At 43.8% G+C, this 21,015-nt stretch overlaps 1 protein-coding gene across 1 annotated transcript; it reads right to left on the reverse strand.

The window, feature by feature from the left end:
* Positions 1-4,012: 4,012 nt before the first annotated feature.
* On the reverse strand, positions 4,013-19,424 carry LOC123968072 (potassium/sodium hyperpolarization-activated cyclic nucleotide-gated channel 1-like). The gene is made up of 9 exons (XM_046044555.1): positions 18,727-19,424; positions 12,607-12,813; positions 11,578-11,791; positions 11,108-11,269; positions 9,935-10,153; positions 8,902-9,048; positions 8,575-8,815; positions 8,209-8,373; positions 4,013-7,783 (listed from the first exon to the last, which is right to left on the reverse strand). Exons 1-9 carry the CDS (start codon positions 19,422-19,424, stop codon positions 5,370-5,372), a joined length of 4,467 nt encoding a protein of 1,488 aa, XP_045900511.1. The 3' UTR covers positions 4,013-5,369.
* Between the last annotated feature and the right edge of the window lie 1,591 nt (positions 19,425-21,015).

The following is a 21,015-nucleotide window of genomic DNA, read 5'->3' on the forward strand; positions in this document are numbered from 1 at the left end:
GCCTCCTGTTTGAAGTGGTTATGGGTATGGGAATCACCTCGCCTTTTTTAAAGTTTGAATCTCATCCTCATCTGCCGAAGCTCCAGGGGTGTGTGTTGGTGGGTTTTGAAGTGAGGGTGCAGGAAGTATATATATAATTTTGCGGTGAGCTCAGACAGCCCACCCATTACCACCCCCTAACCTTAAATCTGTGCTTGTTCTGCGGTTGTGCTACCAGAAAAAGGCGTGTAAAGTATGCTACATAGCATTTGTTCCATAAATGCAACTTATTTCCAGTTAGTTTGTGTTAAAGCAGTGTTTTCCAACCAAGGGGTCGCAAGATACATATAAGGGGCCCTGAGATAATTAACAAGATAGTAAATGGGGGTGGTGGGGGGGGGGGGGGTTCTGCTGCTACACAAATTATGTTTATTTTTCCGGACTTTTTGTCTTTTATTGTGAAACTGGATACTTCAATCTCCCCAGGCCCCTAAAAACTATTAAAAAAGGCAACAACTGATACTGATATGCAATATGCAACCTGTGACCAGTGGAACGTAACTAAGTACTAACTAAGTACTGCACTTGAGTATAATTTTGAGGTACTTGTAATTCACGAGTATTTACATTTTATGCTACATCTACAATACTACATTTCAGAGGCAAGACATAGTTGCTTGTTACTTTACACATTACATTTATTAATACAAAAAATACCTACTATTAATTTATGATGTATTTTTATTGATTAAGAGACCCAGCAGTATCTAAAGTTAGCCCCAATTTTACCAGCTGCAACATTAAAGTTCTCAATGCATCAATAATTATACTCCTGGAATATAATATATATTATTCTGAAATGGGCCATGCTGCAGAATGAGCACTTTTACTTTTGGTACTTTAAATATATTTTGATGCTAATACTTTTGCTTAAGTAACGTTGTGAATTCAGAACGTTTACCTGTAACAGAGCATTTCTACACTGTGGTAATGCTACTTTTACTCTAGTGAAATATCTGTGTTCATTACTGCCTGTGACAAAGGGCCTTGACTACACATTGCACTACTTTAAAGGCTGGGAACCACTTTTTTAAAGCACAATAACTTGCAGAGAGAACCCTTCATTCTGTTTGTGGATGAAGGAATTGAGGATTATGTCAATGCAGAGATTAAACTTGCGGCATAAATACACACAGACTGTTGCTATTACAATGTAATGCAACAATGTAGTATGATAAGGAGTAAAATACTCATAATTGTAAGTTTTCAGCCCCTGAAACGTCCTGCCATTCTAATTTGTTTCCAGTGCAGCCTCAGAGTAAAGACTTCCCTCTGAGTCTATTTCAGAATGACAGGCAGCAATTACAGACCTGTTTATCCCCCCACCTCTATGGCTATAGTAATCCAGGCTGCTCTGCCATCATTAACCTCTGTCTCCTTGCTCCACAGTGGCTTCTCCTCTTCACAAAGTTCCCATAATTTAAATGGCCTTCCTGTTCGCTCACAGATACATACTTAAGCAATATAAATGGAGCTATTGTGCAAGATGCTCCTTCTTCCTGCTGTGTTGATCTGATAATTAAAGTGTCATCACCATCTAGTGGTCACTGTACAGCCAGCAGGCTGCTCAACTGAGGCCTCCACTACAAAAATGCTCTATTTCTGCACAGTGGAAATGTAGAAGCATAGTTACAAAAACAGCTTTCAACCTCTTTTCACTCCCTTAATTAAAAATGTCAGTGCAATTTCCAAACAGCGAAACAAAAAAAAAACCTATAACATTTACAGCTACAAGGCAATCACCCTCTTATTGTCAAATTTATGGTGATTTGTGATACTCAGCAGGGACTATTCAAACAGTGTGCAAATAGTAACAAGTGTAAATCCAATATGTTAATGCCTCTTAACTCGCAGAGGTGAAAAATAATTCTCTCATCGCCGCCTGCATGGCTGAAGGGCTGTTAAAAACCCCTTGGACATTAATGAAAGAGGAGAGGTAAAATAAATGTGTGTGAGGGAGGGAGGTAGGGGAGGTTTCAGGAAGGGAAGGGGAGGCAGTATCAGTGAGACTGTAATCTGCCCTCACGAATGCGGATATTCATTTTGTTCTGGTCAAGAGCGAGAGAGATTTAAGTGTCCCCACATTCAAAAGCTTAACCTTGGATGTGAGTGTGTCTGCCCTCTGCTGAGAGGTACAGGATTAGGGTTGGGGATCCAGAAGCAGCAGCAGAGCCGGGACTGCAGAAGCTGAATCAAAGCGAACAGTTCTTACGTATATTCGACTGGTCGCTCACACAAGAAGTTATTTCACCACACACTGATGATTTTTGATACTGAAGATTTTCCTAATATGAACTTATGTTCTAAGGATAGAGGGTGTTGTATTATGTGCAGATTCTAAAGCTCCTCCAGGGAAATTTGTGATTTGTGATATTGGGCTTTCAGATTTTAAATTTGCTTGACTTGACCTGATCAAACTGCTCGAGTCCCAAATCCTCAGAAATCACGAAGAGTGATGAATCAAGTCGAGTCTCAAGTGTTGCTCTGTATCTTGATAATCCATCTAAAGTGAAATGAAATATACAAATTAAAGGATTAGTTCACTTAGATTACAGAAACAACAAATCCTTACCCACAGTGGCAGTATGGAAAGTAAACAATTTTTCAAGTACTGTATTTAAAACAAGGGAAGGCAACATTGGAGAACTAGCAAGAGAAATCTAGACTTAGAATGTATCCAACCGAAAAAATCCTACCCCCTCCCTTCAGCCCTCCCTCCAAAGCCACCCCCCCAAAACAACATTTTCATGCACAGTGAGCACACGGGCAGAGTGTGCGCAGGTAGGTAGGTAGACTGGCAGGTAAGCCACTAATAAGCATGGCCAATCATTGAATTTGGTCCGAATTAAATGATTGGCCGTGCTTATTACAGTCCTGCAACAGCCACAGATGTGTTTGAGTGTGTCAGAGAAAAGATTTTACATTAAGAACATATGTTAAGCTTGTAAAAAAAACGACATATTTTTACAGATTAAGGGTATTTGGAACTGTTCATAATTCCCTGGAATTCCCCAACATTTTTGGCTACAATTGTATTTAAATGTCTTTTTTGAAATATTTCCCTACGTTGCCTTTATGTTTTATGTAAAGCACTTTGAATTACCTTCTTACTGAAATGTGCTATGCAAATAATCTTGCCTTGCTTTACAATAAAGTGTAGAGTGTTGGGGCCCTTGTCACATTTCAGATAGCAGTTCCACTAAACATTTCTCCTCCAAACTTCTCAGAATATTAAAAAAAAATGGTCAAGGTCCAAAGAAGTAATATTATGTAGTATTTCACAAAAACATTGCAAAGATTAGACAAAGGTATTAAAAGTAGTTATTTTGTTTCTGGTACTCACAGACAGGGCCATAACTGCCGCTGAGGACAGTGAGGTCATATGCTCAGGATATCTTTTCTGTGAATTTGAGGGGTTTTGCTGCCTGCATTGAGTTTACAATCTACAATTAAAAAGTTGGTGGTTATTTTATAAGCTGAAGTTCTCTCCAAAATGTTCTTTCTGACGTTGTGGTTTGAAATAGTATTTAGACTTTTATGTTGGCAAATAACATTTACAGAAACTATAACTGAATAAATTTAGTACAAACATTTTTAATAGTAATAAAATGTAGTGGTTGTAATGGTTTGGAATGGTTAGTTATGGATGTCAGTTTCAGCTCTAGTTAAATGTTAGTGACATGTTAAAGCCCTCTGAAATTAAAGTGTTTCAAACTAAACCAAAAGCAACCACTTTTAAAAATCAAGTGTCTCAAATCAGCTCTGCAAAAGTCGTCAACATTCATGTCTGGGTTGAATTAAAAAGCAATATTTGCTACATGGTCAGTACTTTTATACATCCTGTCTGTTGTTAATGTAACTGCATTTTAAATATACCTGTCCACAGGACAGAAACACACATGGGAGCACACACATGATCTCATGCCTCAACACACCTCACCAAGATGATATCTAAATCCACTTTATTCTTACATCCAGATATACACAATCATCATCATCATCACCATCATGGTTGTCAAGAATATCATCATCTTCATCATAATCATAATCATCACCACGCTCAAGATCATCATTGTGACAGCATTATTAGCAATTTTATCTGTTCAATAAGCTAAAGCTGTGATAAATAAAAAATAAAACATTTGGTCCTTTAATATATAGTCTAGGCATCATGGTATCAGGGGTTAAGACAGAAATGCCTTGTTGCTACCCACACAAAACATCAAACATCACTGGAAATGGCACTGAAACTGCATCGCAGGAAACAGAAGGATGGGCAAATTGAACATGAGGCTGATGGCAGCAGAGAGCAAAGTGTTGGACAAACCGAGAGAGAGAGAGAGACTCTGTGAGTTAGCAACCAGAGCTGTGAAATCAGATGAAAGGCTGTGAGACAGACACGGGATGAAAGACTAAGGAGCGAGGAAGCTTACAATAGACCCACAGAGAGGCACGTATTTACAGTACACGGAGCTGGGTGGAACAAAATCAAGTGAGCCACAGTACACAGCAGAGCAGTATTGTGTGTCACACAAAAAACACAATTTACAGAAATCGTCAGAGTGAACATGTAGGTTTAAAAGTCTTGTCTTTGTTTAAAAACTAAACACCACACACCTGGGACAACTAAACTACCAGTGGACTGCTCCTAATTATTAAAATTCATACGAGTATCCACTTAACAGTGATTTTTAAAGTCTATATCCTTATAATGATTATTATTATTCTGATGAGAAAATATTACACTTTGGTGCAGAATGGGAGGCAAGAGGGAGTTAGAGCTGGAAACCAGGAAGTGTCTGCTCTGTTGCCTGCATTTGAACCTGACATCATAATAGTTTTCTTCCCAACAGCAGCAAGATTGTAGGTAATTTCCTGTCACATTATGAGTGTCTCAAAGGTTTCATATGTATTGCTGTTTCCATCAAGAAAATAGAGACTTTTCAAATATTTTTTTTTCTGACACTCTATTGCTTCCAGCTCATTTTACTGTGTACGCTGTTTCCACTTCAGCTCCCCTGCTTGCTCCAACAATCACTAACACAGATATGTATGTATACATTTGGATGTTTATTCAGACTCCACCCTTGCCTGTACTAACCACTCGACAGACCCATAAAGTCTTTTTCCTCGATCAATGGCATGATTGAGAGTCACATGAACACCTGATGTTCTAAAACAATCACATCCTAGAGTGAATGCAAACAAGATGTACCTGTCCACATGTCTGGTGCAAACTCTGACACAAGTCTCTATACCCATGGCTCTGTTAATGAGCAGTGAACACAACACTAGTCCGACATCCTTTGAGATTTTATTCCTCTTCTTTCTTACATATTGGCGGGCAGTTTGTGTCTAAGTCCCTCTGAGTCTTTTCTGGTGATTGGCAGCTGAGGGTCCTTTTTCCCACCCTTAGGGGAGGTGGTGTTGGCAGGGGCGGCTGCATGTGCTGATTGAGTAGGGGCAGCTGTGGTGGTTGGCATTTGTTTTGGGGGGTGAGCACAGGCAGATTGGATACTAGGAGAGGGGGTGGTGGAGGAAGGTGTGGTAGTAAGAGATGAGGGGTTAAAGGAGCTCAGGTTTGGGCATAAAGTTGTTGAGGATGGGGTTGCTGTCACTGGGGTTGGTTTGGTAGAATGACCAGAGCCTGAAATGGGGCTTTGGGTAGGGACAGGAGAGGTTTGCTTTACAGGATGAACAGAGAAAGTTACTTTAGTTAGAGAGCTGGTGGTAGCTGGTGTTGGAGGAGATGTAGTTTGGGTTGGGGTTAGAGACGGGGCCTGTTTTGAAATCTGGCTCAAAGTGGGGCCTCTGGCTGAGCTAGAGACAGAAGGCTGGAGACAAGCAGTTGGACTCTGGGATTTACTTAGGGAGGGGACAGATGTAATAGGGATGGGCGAGGGCGAAGGTGTAGGGGTAAGGGTCTGGGTGGGAGTAACAGGTGTGACTGTTTGTGTGGGTGTTTGAGAGGGGGTAGAAGTGCGGGTGCGGGTACTCTGAGTGGGAGTGAGTATTGGAGAAGGGATTGGGGTTGGGGCAGGACTGGGACCAGACAATGGAGAGGCAGAAGGAGGTGTGTTAGATGCTTTGGCTCGCGGGCTCTGGAGATGCGGTGGGGAAGAGGGGACCAAAGAGGAAGGGGGAGAAGAGGAGGTAAGAGATGACCTGGGCCCGTAAGTTTGAGGTAGTGGAACAGGGGTAGAAACAGAAGATGGAGGCGGTGTGGATGAGGGAGAGGGAGAAGAAGACCGAGGAGAGGGTGTAGGGATCGGTTTGGGACGAGGAGTTGATGAGAGCGACAGCGGTTGTGTTCCTGAAGGAGGAGTGGAGCAGGGAGGAGGAGAGGCAGAGCGAGAGGGGGTCATTGGGATAAGTTTAGGACGAGGTGTCTGGGAGAGTATAGGTGTGGGAGACGAGGGGGTGGGTGCAGGTGAAGGGGTGGCAGAGGAGAGAGGGGTGTGCTTTGGAGGGGAGGAAGATGGCAAAGAAGCTGCAGAAGTCATGTGTGCAGCTGTAGGTGTGGGTACAGAGGCAGCGTGAGGGGCAGATTGTGTGAATGTGGTTGTGTTTGCAGAGACAGAATGTGCTGAAATGGGCTGAAAAGGAACTGTGGACTGTGTTTGTGCATTAAAAGGTATATGTGCCACCAACTGAACTGGAGCATTAGAGGTCAGCATCCCCGCACTGCCTCCCCTGGCTAACTGCCCTGCCAGGAATGGAGCCGCCAGCAAATTACCACCAGAGGCCTTCCGGTGGAGAGGCGGCTGAGGCTGCAGTCCAGCCCAGGAGCGGTGAGGCAGAGTGGGCTGTGAGGCCGACAACAGCCTGGCTTCTTGGGTGAGTCGGCCCAGTGCTGGCAGACCTTGAGAGCTGTTTCCTCCATGGCGCAACAGAGCTTCTTTTGCTCCCTTCTGGCCCGACACAGAAGTGTTGCCATCTGTTGCACCAGAAGCAGCAGGTAAGTTGGTGGTAGGGGCCTTGTGGAGGGGTGGAGTTGGTGGCCCTCCACCTGTCGGGGCTCCAAGTGATCCAGCAATCACAGCAGGATGATCAGCCTGGAGGCGGAGGCTGTAATGAAGAGTCCTTCCTTGTTGGACAGAGGTCGAGACAGAGGAGGCAATAGGGGGCGATGTCACCCCACCAGGAGGGCCCATGGTTGAGGGAGAGGCAGGAAATCCTCCTCTTGGGGACAAACCACTCATCCCTCCCATCGTCATCATCCCGATGAGAGAGCTCACAGAAGGGCGGAGGGGCTGTAACACAGGAGCACGAGGAGGAGACAGAGGGAAAGAGGAGGAGGGAGAGGGAGAGACAAGAGGGGAGGGCAAGAAGAAAGCACCTCCAAGCGCATGCTGCTGCTGCAACTGCTGTAGCTGCTGCTGTTGTTGCTGCTGCTGGTGCATGAGGGCGATGGCTACATTACTGGTGGCAGCCGCAGTCTGCAGGGGGGCGTGAACCAGCGGTGCCCAGATGACCGGCCGTGGGCGAGGAGACACTGTGCCACTTCCTCCCATGACTCCACCTCTTCCTGCAGCAGCAGCCGCAATAGCATCCTGCATGGCAGGCATGCTGTCGTGTTTGACAATCTGCTGCACCAGCATGCTGTCGCAGGAACCCAGGCCGCCCCCTGCCAGGCCGCCTCCGGCTCCTGGACCCCCTCCACCCCGGCCTCCACCACGACCCATACTGCCCCCCAGGGAACCAACCTGGGATGACTTCCGCAGAAGCATGGAGTTCTTCCTACCTGTAGAGGAGAAAGAGCAGAGACAATATGACAAAATAATTCCTTTTTTCATTTTCTGAGCTATTAAGTTCCCAAAAAGGAAGGCGTCAAAGAGTGAAAACTTTTATTTTGTTGGAGGCTAGGTTGTTTACTGAACATACAGCAGACATCTGAGGTTTTAGCATCAAGGTTTTTCTGTTCTGCACTGGGAACACTGCTCATCCTTTCATGATTTAAGCTTTTATTTATTCAGGTAGTTTTCAAAGATGAGTTCTGACCTTCCAGCTGAGAACAAAGCGTCAGAGAAATTTAGCAGAATCGGATGGATAACTGTGAATATTTGGCAAGGTTACTGTCGAATTAAGAGCTGAATGGATAAAAGCAAGTCACCGCACAGACAAGATGGTGAGAGAAATGTATGAGCCAATCAGAAATCAACACTTTACCAATACGGTCCAATCGGTCAACAGCAACAGTTTCGAAGGCACGCCGCATCATCGGGTGTTCCTCAAGCACCTCGTTAAAGCTGTCCACACTGAGAGAGTATAGACGACAATATGTATCTGCACGAACGCTGGCTGTCCTCCGTCCACGAGTCAACAAACAGATCTCTGAATGTGGAGGGACAATGGAAGGAGGAGAAAAGTAGAAGATGAGAATAGGCAGTGAAATGCTGTGAGATAAATTAACCCTACAGAATACACGCCTACTTGTGCACAAACATGAACTAGAATCACCTTCATCTTCTACCTTCCAAGCAAGTACCTTCCTACACAACTTAAACGTATCTAGATAACTCTGCATATTCTCACCGCCAAAGTAAGACCCATCGCTCAGCTTGGTTTCTTTGTTGCCACGGGTCAGCACACTGACTCGTCCATGTTGGATGAAGTACATCTTCCGCCCGACTGTGCCCTCGCGGATAATGAAGTCTGAAGGCTGAAACACTTCAAAGCGGAGCTTGGTCAGCACAGCAGTCACAAAGTTGGGATCAGCGTTGGCGAACAACGGCATGTTAGCCACCAAGCTGCGGCAGTTAAAGCTGACTATCTCCTAGACAAAGAGGAAGAAGAGATATTTGCTGGAGGACAGAGCATTTGCGATTTGTAGGTGTGTGTGGATGTTTGGGAATGTATTACCTCTTTAAGTGGCTCACTAAGTTCTCCCAGGATGTTCTCCTCATCGAACATTTTCCCCTGAAAACGGTGCTCATAATACTCATGGATCTTTTGCCGAACATCTGCAGGAAGCTTATGGAACGACATGTACTGCTCCACCTGCTTATACTGCAATAACACACAAACACACATATGCACAGGTCAGGGACCAGCAACTAGACACTGCATATTTGCTTTAAACACAAATAACATAAGAACATTGATCAGTCAACTGGTTCCCAACGTTTTTGACATGTGTCCCCTTGTCACAGTTGACATACTATATGTCTACATAATAGACACTCAATGAGCTGTAATCTAAATGTTAGGTCATCATTTTAAGTTGTCATAAGACAGGTGTTGCAACAGTGCACCTGTTCCATTGCAGGAAACTACAGCATATATTGATTTTGGACTCAAATTGAAATATGAGGCCTGAAAAAGGCAAGAAAAATAAATCAATTGAGAGAAGTCAGGAAAAAATAAATACTTCCAAGTTGAAGAAATATGTTTTTGACTCTAACCTATCCTACTAATCATCTCGAGACCACCCCAGGTAGGCCTATATCTTGTGAGCAGTTTGTTGGACAGTACTAGATTTACCATTTGACAGAAAATGATTAAACTATTATGATAATTAACAGTCATTTAATTAAGTCATTTATCAAGCAAAGAATGCCAAACATTCACTGGTTCCAGTTTTGCAAAACCAATATCCTGATTTCCTCTGTTTTATATTATAAATTGAGCATGTTTGGGTTTTGGACAGAAACAAGTAATATGAAGATGTCGCCTTGAGATCTGGGAAGTTGTGATGGCCATATTTTACTGAGCTTTTATAGACTAAAAGATGAATTGATTAATGGAGAAAACATCCCACAACTTCATTGATAATTAAAATGTTTGTTAGTTGCGGCCATAGACAGAAAATGATTGAATCAGATTTACTGGCTAAACAACAAAAGATAGAGGAAGAGATGGATGCAGGAACAGAAGGATGAGCGTCACATTTCACCTTTTCCTGGTACTGTCGCCGTGAGGAGTCCAGTGACTGGATGAGAGCGGTGGCGTGGCCGATGAACATGGCGTAGCAGGTGGCTCCTACGATCATACTGAGCATGGTGAGCCACACATCAGTCATCCCTTCTGGAGCCTGGGCACCGTACCCGATACACAACATGTGGCTCATGGCTTTGAATAGAGCATACGAGTACTGAATGCCCCATGTGTCATTCTGCGAGTGGGAGACAGAAAGAGAGCGTGGTAAAAGAAGTTTCAAGTCTTAATTAAAAAGCGCACTAATATTGAACCATTCTTATTTTAGTCAGGTTACATGAGCTTTTTCCCCTCAGAGGCACTCAGCCACACCAGCTAAGATCATAACATTTAACAGCAGAGCAATTTAACTGTCAAACCTACTCTGCTTGAGAGTGTATAAAGCCACACACAAAATAAAAGGGCGGTCATCATGCATTATTAAATAAATGTCCTAAAGACAACCAGAAAGAAAGACCAGCCTCTGTTTGTGTGTGTGCCCTTCAGTTTTATGTTGTTTGTGAGTCCAATTATACAAATATGTTAATGGTCCATCGGATGAGCGGACTTTCTCTGGGGAAAATCTCAGCATCAGCCTGCTTAGCAACAGTCACCAAGGCAACAGCTGAGACTTGAGTCAGCTATTCATACAGTTGTGTATCTGTGTGCATTGATCTGTGTCTGTGTCCGTACATCTGCATGCACGTGAAGAAATCCCCAGCAGGTCCCAAGGCCTTCAACTGCTTGCATGCGTTTACACCTCCACCTTATTTTTTTTTCTTTGTTGAGGTTTTTAATGGGAAAATCTTTAGTATTTGTGTAATTGTGAAAGTCAACCATATTCCAACTGGATATGTCACTGCATGAGCCAACTAACACAGATAAGGAGCAAACAGTGACAAATCTGATAAACACCCTCACTCTGTACACACACAGATAACCCAAAACCGAGCCTTTCTGAATCTGTGATTTGCATTCATCTGAAATAAATATCGTGCACTGTGTTCGAACAAGCTGAGATAGTGCTTTGTGCATTTCATTTAACTCAAACTGAACGTCGTGTCCTTTTTTGTTCTCTGCACAATGAAATCGTTCACTGCAAAATGTTCAAAATAACAGCCGCATAGATGCAGATGGATGGTTAGAGACTCACCACCATCAGGTTCTTGGAAACCCAGCAGTCAGGAGGGAAGTCCTGCAGCATGGGCACCAGGAACTGGAGACAGCCGTCCCAGTGGCACAGCAGTAGCATCATGCCGATCAGGTTAACTATCCTCACCATGGCACTGGCAAGATCATAGGTCATATGGAATATCTGAGGTTGAGCAGAGGGAAAGAGGAGGAGGAAAATATGGATGCAAGTGGGGTAAATAGAAGAACTGGTGGAGAGGGCAGGTGGGGTTTATGTTTTCGCAAGGATTTTATTGTAAATGCAAATATAAAAAGGCCTTTCCCCCAGCTCATTGGGACAATACTCAAAAAAATTGATTTGATTCTACCCTAAAAACATGAGGCTTGTGATAACTTATATTTTACATTTACATTTTGAGTTTAGAACAGCCTCGTTCCCTTTCGACTCTGTTCTCTGTTTCTAGTCTTTGTTTCCTGGTCTCTGTTTCTCACCTCCTCCCACTGGTGGATGTAGCGGATTAGTCTGGACAGGCGGAGCAGTCGAAGCAGGCTCAGGATTTTGGTGAAGCGGACGATGCGCAGTGCCCTGGCCGTCCTGTAGACCTCGGAGTCGAGACTGTCCACCATCAGAAAGATGTAGTCCACGGGAATGGAGGACACAAAGTCCACAGAGAACCAGCTCTTCAGGTAATTCTGGCGGATTGCCCTGAGTTAGAGCAGAATGGAAGACCGGGTGACATTTGTAATTTGGCAGTAAAATGGTTGTCATCAATACTCAACAGGAACAGAACTGAAACGTGAACAAAACTCTGCCACTGGCTGCTTGTCATCTTTTCACATCTCACACATGGATAACACAAATGCAGCAGATAGCCAGAAGAGCAATGTCACACTCTTCCTGTCTGCCATGCCGTGTTTTGAACTTTTGTTTTTATTGTGGTCTGTTGGGTTTTGTGGGTTTGTCTTGTCTTTTGTCTAGCGTTCGGTAACCCTTGTCATGTCTGTTACCCCAGTGATCCCTCTGCATGTCTGTCTCTGTTTTCCCCTGCTCTCTCTCTCCCTGCCTGTGCCTCGTTAGCCTCATGTCTTTCACCTGTCTTGCTCCCGCCCTGCTCGTTAGTCCCTGTGTATATATACCTGGTGTTTCTGTCTTGTCCTTGTCGGGTCATTGTATGTCGTTACCCTGTGTTGCAGTGTGTTCTCGTGTTGTCAGCCTCACTCGTTGTGTTTCCCTGCTTGTTATTGGATGTTCTGTTGGACAACCTTTGTTTTTGGACTCTGTCATCTGCCAATCAGTTTGTAAGTGTGTTTGTTTGTTTATTAAAACCCCTTGAACTGTACCTCCTTTGCCTTGCGTCCTGCATTTGAGTCCTCCAACCTGCTTCACCACACATCCGTGACAAGCAAGTTAACATTTATGGCAACAGAGCTGCTGTATTGATATTTTATCTATAACATACGCATAAATAATGCTACCTTGACATGACTAATACTTTCAGTACTTTTAATACTTTCACTGACCTGGGGTCCAGCAATATCTCAGTGTTGTCTTCCTTGATGATGCCGGTCCTGAAGTTGAGAACCAAGTCGACCATAAAGAGAGTGTCTGAGACTACGTTGAAGATGATCCACGAGGGAGTGTTCTCGTCTCTAAAGAAAGTGATGCCCACTGGCAGGATGATTAAGTTCCCCATCATCAACATTAACATCAACAGGTCCCAGTAGAATCTAGACAGAAAAAGACAGTGGTCAACTATGTTTTATTGTTTTCTGTTGTGATGTGAATATGTCTATGCTATCTATATGTACTGGAAGTCTAAGAAATATATTCTCACTGTCATCCAGTATGTCCCACATCCGTACATGCATACTAATTCTAAGCAAGTTTTTAGTAGCGTGTAGTATGTTCACACTGTAAAAGTGACGAAATGCCACAATGTAATGCACAAAGGAAATGTAGGAGCTGTTCACAGCTACAAAATTTTTTATAAATCGTGGGTGGTGGTGAAACGGTTACAGAAAGATATTAGAAAACAATAAGTATTAAATGGCAGTGACATTCAAAAGTTGCTGTTTGATGTCCAACATCACATATATTGTATGATTTCCTCTTAATATAGAATGGTAAAGTATATTGATTGACTACTTTCTTCTGGAGCCTGACCCATACTGGACTCTATAAGTCTGGATATCTCGGCCCCTGCTGCTTCAATATTGATTGATTCTTTAAAATACAATGCCTTGGCCTACCAAAATACTTAAAAAAAAAACAAATGAGTTTTGAGAAATGACAGTTAAATATGACTTTTTGATTGTTAGAAACATTCATTTAAAGTTCAGCATCACTGAGTTGAAAGGTCACAAGGTCAACAGTGAGTTTCTTATACACACACACTATACCACTGTCTTTACCAGCTGAATGATATTCTCCATGAAGCGCAAGCTGCCATCTTTGTGTGAAACCAATGGGGTGGCCCTTGAAAGGAGAATTCAGTGAGATTCAAACACTTTTTAGACTTGCTAGTCTTTCTCTTCTCCTGCCACCAGCACCATATTTTCTTTCAGTTAATCCTTTAATATCTCATTTTCATAGACATATTGTAATGTTAAGTTTTTCATATAGTCTCCCCTTTGTTACATCCCCCTGAGCCAAGCCGAGTAAGAACTTGGGATCACCCGGGACCCGAAGAAGTACAGATTCTTCCTTGTAGCCTTTTCCCAGCCTAGTACATGTGAATGTTTCCCTTAAGACAGTTTCATCCTTTGCAAATGCTTTGACAACATAAAGCACATCCTTTTTCTCTAATACCAATAAAGCAGAACTGAACTGAATTGAATAGAGAAAGCTAGACAGAGGGAGGGAAATGATCAGTAACCTTGGGAGGCCTCACCAATCCGTATTTCATGCTGGAGGGTATTTCTGGATGACGTAGCCCTCTCATAAAAATAAGGGGAATCAGTCTTGTCATTGGGATGCAGCAAGTGATTAAGGTATGACAGAAGAGGCGATTCAATCATCCGGAGATGATTCCTGTCATCTTTCTGTCTTCTCCCTCCTAATCTCTTTATCCATCATCTTAACCCATTTGAGTGACTTGCTTCTTCTTGCATCCTCTCTCCTCCTTTCCACACACAGACACACACACACATAGACACACACTCTTTCTATGAGAAAGTACACTCACAGCTCAGTGGTCGATTGCTATTGAGCGCTGATTTAGTAACACAACCTCATGGTGTGACGCTACTGCTAGACTGATGAAGATTAAGTATGAGTCATCTCTCTGCTACACACTTCTCCCTGACTTTGTCACTTATACTGACAGATGTATCACTTCATAATCACTGGCAATAAATACAGGGATTATTTACAGACACAACGATTCTCTAGCTGTTGTGATGAGGCTGTAGATTTATTCTTGACCTTGAGGACATGATATGTTTAGTCTGATTACAGGAAAAATTCTGTAAATCACATTAAACAACACTGATGGTTTATGGCTATCAATTCCATGCATATACAAAATATTAACTCCAGTGCTTTATAGTGGTACTTAATGTTCTGATGGAGGAAATCACATGACAGAGCTTCTTAAGAGGCAAAATATATTTTATAATGATGTACAGACTTTGCTTTTACTACTGTATGTTGTACTAGAGCTGAAACGATTAGTCTGTTAAGAAATTAGTCGATCAACGAAAAATGTATCTGAAATTCTCTAAAGCTTCTTGGATTTATCTGGTTTCCTTAGACCTTTATGATCTCAAACTGAATACCTTTGGGTTTTGGATTATTTCTCGGACAAAGCAAGCTACTGGAATATGTCAACTAGGACTTTGTGATGGGCTTTTTTTACTATTTAGTGATATTTTATGGACTAAACAGATTATTCGATTAATCCAGAAAAGAATTGGCAGTTTAAAGTATGTGATTCTGGAGAAAGCCAACAATATGACAAACGCCATGGATTAGAGCGAACAACAACACAGCAAGTATTGTAACTAATGTTAGATAAGTCGTGGGTTAGCATACTTAGCACAACATGCAGAGAGGACGAGACGGTCCCAGACCCCACACACCAGCTCCAAACAGTGATACTCACAATTCTCCTGCAACAGTACTGAGGTGCAGAATGCGAGAGCGAAGAAGAAGAGATGGGATGTGTGGGTATTTATGGAAATGTTGGGAGTGACATGATTGATGTGTGGTCCGACTCCTGAAACTCTGCTGGTAGTGCCACTTAATGTATAATCAAAGTTTTTGTTTGTGGTAGGGTTAATGTGGTGCAAAGTTACCGAGTTCATTTACTCAAGTACTGTACTAAAGTATAGTATTGAGGTGCTTTACTTGAGTGTATCCATTGTATGCTACTTTATAATTCTACTCAACATCAACAACATTTCAGAAGGAAATCTCGTATTTTTTACACCGTTATAGAAACTATTTACTTTGGAGTTTAGGATTTTACACAAAACAACATATGACAATTTACAAAAACTAAAACTTATTGGCTTACAAAAACGCAGTGTAGTTTGGGCGCTTTGTCACATTTCAGAAGAGCTGTTAGCAGTAAGACACATTTCCCTTGTAAACTTTCCAAATGGCTTCATTTTAAACAGCCTACGTCTCTGAGGCCCAAAGAGGTAACATTAGCCACTATTTCAGTAGGGAAAAAAGCAAACATTAGATAAAGCCCATAAAAAAACTTACATAAACTTAAAATACATATGTCCGTTGCCGAACTTTGTTTTTTCTTCTTTCGTGCGCTGAACTCAACGACCAAACTGTATATAAAGTAGAGAAATTGAGCTCCACCTCAACCAGATACACAGACGCAACAGTAAAATGGTGCTTGATGCATGATGCATCAGTATTAACAATCTAATAATGTAATTATATATGATATATTACTGACTGGGGCCATATTTCAGAAGTATTTTTACCTTTATAGTTTTGCTGGTATTACTTCTTTACTTCTAGTAGCTCTTTAAATGAAGCCATTTTACTTGTAATAGAGTATTTTTACATTGTTGTAGTTTTACTTAAGTAAATAATCTGAGTGCTTATCTCCACTATATATTACATTATCCATTAGAGATATGTGTTTCTCCCTGCCTGTCTATGAACACACACACGCAGACTATAACATACACTGTTGCAATGTTTTTCATCTAACCTCAATAGCATGCAGCAATAATGTTTTATTTTACTGAGTAGCGTAATGGATGACATTGAACATGTCACTGCACATTAATCAGCCTCTGTGTACTAGTTAAAGCTGTAGTCTGAGATGTGGCAGCTGATTTGACCTCAAACAAATGGAAATAACCAAACAGACGAGAGAAGACATTAGATTCAAACTATAAATGATGTGAAGGTTTGTCATGTTAGACTAAATACCTGACAAAGCCTGGTTTCTGATCTCCCAACAGCGGACTGATGCAATACTGGGTCGTGTATTGTGTGTGGTTCATGCAGGTACACACTTACGTGCACTCATGATCTGCACACACACACACACACACACACACAGTCTCTCTCATACACACAAAGAGGAATTGCAAATGCAATCAAAGCTGTTCTCCACGGCCTCATCAGTATACGATTTTGAACATGAGCAGGTGCTAGAGGAGAACTGACCTGCATCTACCTGCTCAGCTGTTGTCAAACCAAACACTAATTCTACTGTAATTGAGGCCAAGTGTCTCCTGAGCAGCCTGTGATTGGTTCCCTGTTTGCAGTTGGCCAGATGTCAGTTCTGAGCAAGTTTCCACCCATCATCCTGCCAGACACACAGACAAACAATGACAGCAGCAAGCGGCTATTATATAAGAAATCCCTGCTACTATATGTGTAATGCCACAAACTCTGTTTCAACATAACCCAGCCAGACTGCATGTCTATCATGTTTTCACCCCTCTCTTCCACTTTATATGCCTCTTTACTTAATGAGGTGAAGGACGTGAGAGCTTATCACGAGACTCAATAAAGCCAGACCACACACACATACAAGTATACATATTCGCGCACACACACAGACACACACACAGGCTCTTGTGCTCAAGGTCAACACCGGGACAGAAACACATAAAGGGGCTTCAGAAGTAATCTGTCTTTCCTTTCATTCTCTCGCTCCGGCCTAACAGAGTTGCTCTTCAGTCGTCGCTCCAGACTACAGGTACTTAACTGGAAAGTTAGATGGCTGAATTATGCATAATGCATTACTCAACTCGAATAATTTAAGGATGTCATCCATAATTGCTCAACGTTCAATTGTGATTCTCCAAAGGGTTAATTAGGACTAATAACATCTTGTGATATGTCGCATGAATAATATCAGTAAGTGCAGGGGTGACTGAGATTCAACGGGGCATCCATCCATCCACACCCCTTCATCCATTCTGCTCTCCATTCCTTGCTGACCTTATTCACAGTATCTTCTGTGAGCAGACTCATAAGCAGCACTTGTGAGTGATCATCAAATTGACAGACAATACGAAATGACTGTGTCTATGTGTGTGTGTGGCTGAGACAAAAGTGGGCCAGGAGTCTTGGGAATCAAGTCATCCATTGTTGCTGCAGTCTGTCTGGAGATTAAGAATGCTGTCCCTCCCTCTGCTGTCCACCTGCACATATTAGGAGCATACTTGTGCAAAGTCTCTAACAAACCAATAACTGCAGCCAATCCAAGGCTGCTTGTCTGCTGTAAATAATGTGACATAATAAGAGTATGTGAGGGTGCGTGCGTTTTGGCCTTGTCTGTTTAAGGAAATGCCGGCAGACATTCAACCCCCCCCCCAATTGGTGCCAATTATTCTGGAAGACACAACCTTGTATGAAGTCACAAGCAGGGCATGCTGTGCTGGGTTCATCACTGTTCACATGAAAACATACTTAACATTTTACCTAACTGACTTGGAAGACATCTCTCACTGCTCCCCGATCAGCCAAATGCCTCTTGGCTAAATTTGTCCTCCTAATTTGCATCTCCTCACCTCTATCTCCCGCCAACTGTGAAACTATTTATTCTGGAAACAACAGGCTACAATTAGAGTATTTATGCTCTCACTATGTTACAAATGGAGACCTGCCATTCCTGCATGGGGTGTATCCTGAAGGCCTTGTCACCAACTTAATGTCCTTTCCATAAACAGCTCTACCTCTGGCTGCTTTGTTCCCCCAAGGACTTTTCATCCACTCCCCCTTTTTTCATTCTGCCTTTTCATGCATCCTCTACCTCTACGCTGTTTCCTTCTGAGACTCACTCTCCCATTGTATCTCCTCTCCTTTAACTCTCACATCACTTCATATACACTTCAGTTGTGTCCCCAGAAATATTATATTTATCACCTCCTGCATGTCTCTTTCTCATCCAAGTTGTCCCCCTCCCTGTTCCCCCACTTAACAGAAGAGGCTGCTGAATGACCTGTTTCTCTTTCCCTGTTCCTCTGACTGCTTAAGTGTCCATCATTATGCTTCAAGTTTGCTTGATAAAGTGAGTACAATTCTGACTTGCTTTGATCCATTTCACTAAAAGAACATTGTGTTATTATGTGCTACAAGTGGCTTTTATTTTACAAACCAACAGTGACTGCTGTGTGTGTGTGTATGTGTGTATGTGTGTGTGTGTTACTCCATACCTGAAGTCACTGTAGGGGTGTATGATCCATGTCCCTGCTGATTTCAGTCTTTCCTGCTCCAGTGCCACAGCTTTGTGTGATCCAAACATGCGCAGGCTGAACTTGTTGACCCCGGGCTGAAGCATGGCTCCAAACTGCCTCTGGATGAAAGTGCTCTGGTTGGAGGTGCTGTAGTCCTCCCCGTCTAACCCCATGCCAAACAAACCCAGTCCATGCTGACCCATCATCTCAGGGCTCCCCGCGGCGGTGGTGTTACAGGCCGTGGTGGTGGTGGTCTCTAGGCCTGTGGCCACCACCATCACTCCGGTCCCGGTGGAGGAGGTGGAGGCCAGGGCGGCGCGGGACGCGGTAAAGCCCACTGAGCGCGGAGGAGGGTGGGCTGTGACAGACGAGGAGGGCGGAGGAGGCGGCAGGGGTACCGGTGTGGTTGGGGTACCGGCTGGGCGAAAGGGAACGCCGTCCCTGGTGGAGGAGCTCATGATGGAGAGGCGGCGGCCGCGTCCACTCAAGGAGGTGCTGTCTGCCCCGAAGGAGCCCCTTTCCCCTTCCAGTGAGGCCTGGGACAGCCTGTAGCCCGGAGAGGGCAGGCTGCCCTTACTGCGCCGCTTCGAGTCCCCTCCGCTTCGTCTGGGAAGGCTGTCACACCCAGAGCCCCCGGCGCTACTGGGGGTACCCACGCCTCCAGCCACCCCATCCATCCCGGCTCAGGGAGGGTGAATTTAACCTGTAACTCCCGCCCCCTCAGGAAAACTACCTTTTGGTCTTTAGTCAACTTGTCTAGATTACATAGGCTAGGTGAGAATGTCAATGTCAATCTGAATGTTAAATTGAAGACACTAAAGTAGAGTGGTCTCTGTATCTCTAGTCATTCTCCCGGAGCCGTCAGCTCACATTTCCACCCTCTCTCCGTCGATGTGGCCATGCTTAGGCTACCTCAGTGCCCTTGGAAAAAGCCCCATCCATTAAATCCTTCCTGCCGGTGTGACGCCAGCAGCTTCACTTTTACTCTTCTCTTAAGGAGTCTCGTTTGTCCTTACAGATGTTTCTGTATAATTCCTCCTTCCTCGTCCTTGAAACGTTGCTCTTCCCCCGAGGCCCTCCCTCTCCTCTTCACAGCCGCCCTCATCGCTCCGACGCCGGTCATATTGGCACCGGATTCCCTGTCTTTTGTAGATAACGGAGCTCGCCCTTCACTGACCGAGTCCTGTCTGTGTAGCCTATATGTCCAGGCTGCTCACCCAATTGTGCTATTTTCCATATATATCATTATGTAGGCTAAGAGATGACTGAGCGTGAAAGTGGCAGAGTGGGGACATTCATCCGCGGGTGAATGACAAGGACACTTGATTCTCTGTCAGGAGGGTTGGATTGTTAATGTACATAAGGGACGCACACAATAGGCACACACGGGCGCTCGTACTCCAAGGCGCACTGATTCATTATGACACCCACCAGAAACACGCACACAGAAAAACAGACGATGGAAATCGTCAACCTCAATTTACCACCACCGTTTTTTCACGGAATCCGCGGCACGTTGTCATTTTCAGTGTCATCATGATGGAAGGCGCGCCGAAATGTTGCCTGACTGAAGCGCTCTGGCTGCCAGAGGAGCGGCTCTACAACAGGGCTATTTCGTAAACCGGTGCCGGAATTAACTTGGTCGGACGCCCGAAATCTTCAGTTCTCTCATCAGCCATCTATTCGCACTTCTGCCGACTTTCAGTGACATTGTGTCCAGACAACAGGCAGTGTCCCTTCGCCCCGTTTGGCACTGAGGACAGACGAATAGGCTCTAAGCCGCTCCACGGTGAAACGGTGCGCTCTGACGAATTCAAAAGCCTCCTTAAAAAATAAAACAACTTGTTGAGCGTTGAAGGTGGCAGCTCATTCAAAGACCGTTCAGAGCCAATGGAGTCCTGTTAAAAGCTGAAATTCACTTCTCACTCTGACTCGGCAGTCAGAGGTCGATCCCTCACGCTCTCAGTGGCGCGCAGCGCATGCAAATGACATATTAAATAAATAAATGTGTATATAAAGGTCTGGATCTAATCGGCCTGTTGCCATGGCATCCGCATCCCCATCATCCATCCCCCAAGGCCGCATGCCCGGCCGGCGCAACACGCACCCATCCCTCGCAGGTACAGGTCGCGCGTCATCCTCTCTCACCAATAAGACGAGGGAGCGCGTGATGGAGAGAGCGATGATGAAACTTTATTTAAATCTCGGGAAAAAAGAGCAAGCCTTTTCAACAAAGGTTACAAGTTACAGAAAAACGGAACAAAAAGA

The sequence above is a fragment of the Micropterus dolomieu genome, linkage group LG03, assembly GCF_021292245.1.
Source record: "Micropterus dolomieu isolate WLL.071019.BEF.003 ecotype Adirondacks linkage group LG03, ASM2129224v1, whole genome shotgun sequence".
In the NCBI taxonomy this organism is placed as follows: domain Eukaryota; kingdom Metazoa; phylum Chordata; class Actinopteri; order Centrarchiformes; family Centrarchidae; genus Micropterus; species Micropterus dolomieu.

Excerpts from the sequence above, each read along its gene's own strand:
- LOC123968072 (XM_046044555.1), bottom strand. The coding sequence starts at position 19,424 with ATGGATGGGGTGGCTGGAGGCGTGGGTACCCCCAGTAGCGCCGGGGGC. Across the intron at positions 11,270-11,577 it reads ACATCCACCAGTGGGAGGAG|ATATTCCATATGACCTATGA; the intron begins GTGAGAAACAGA and ends GCTCAACCTCAG. Across the intron at positions 8,374-8,574 it reads CGATGGGTCTTACTTTGGCG|AGATCTGTTTGTTGACTCGT; the intron begins GTGAGAATATGC and ends CTCCACATTCAG.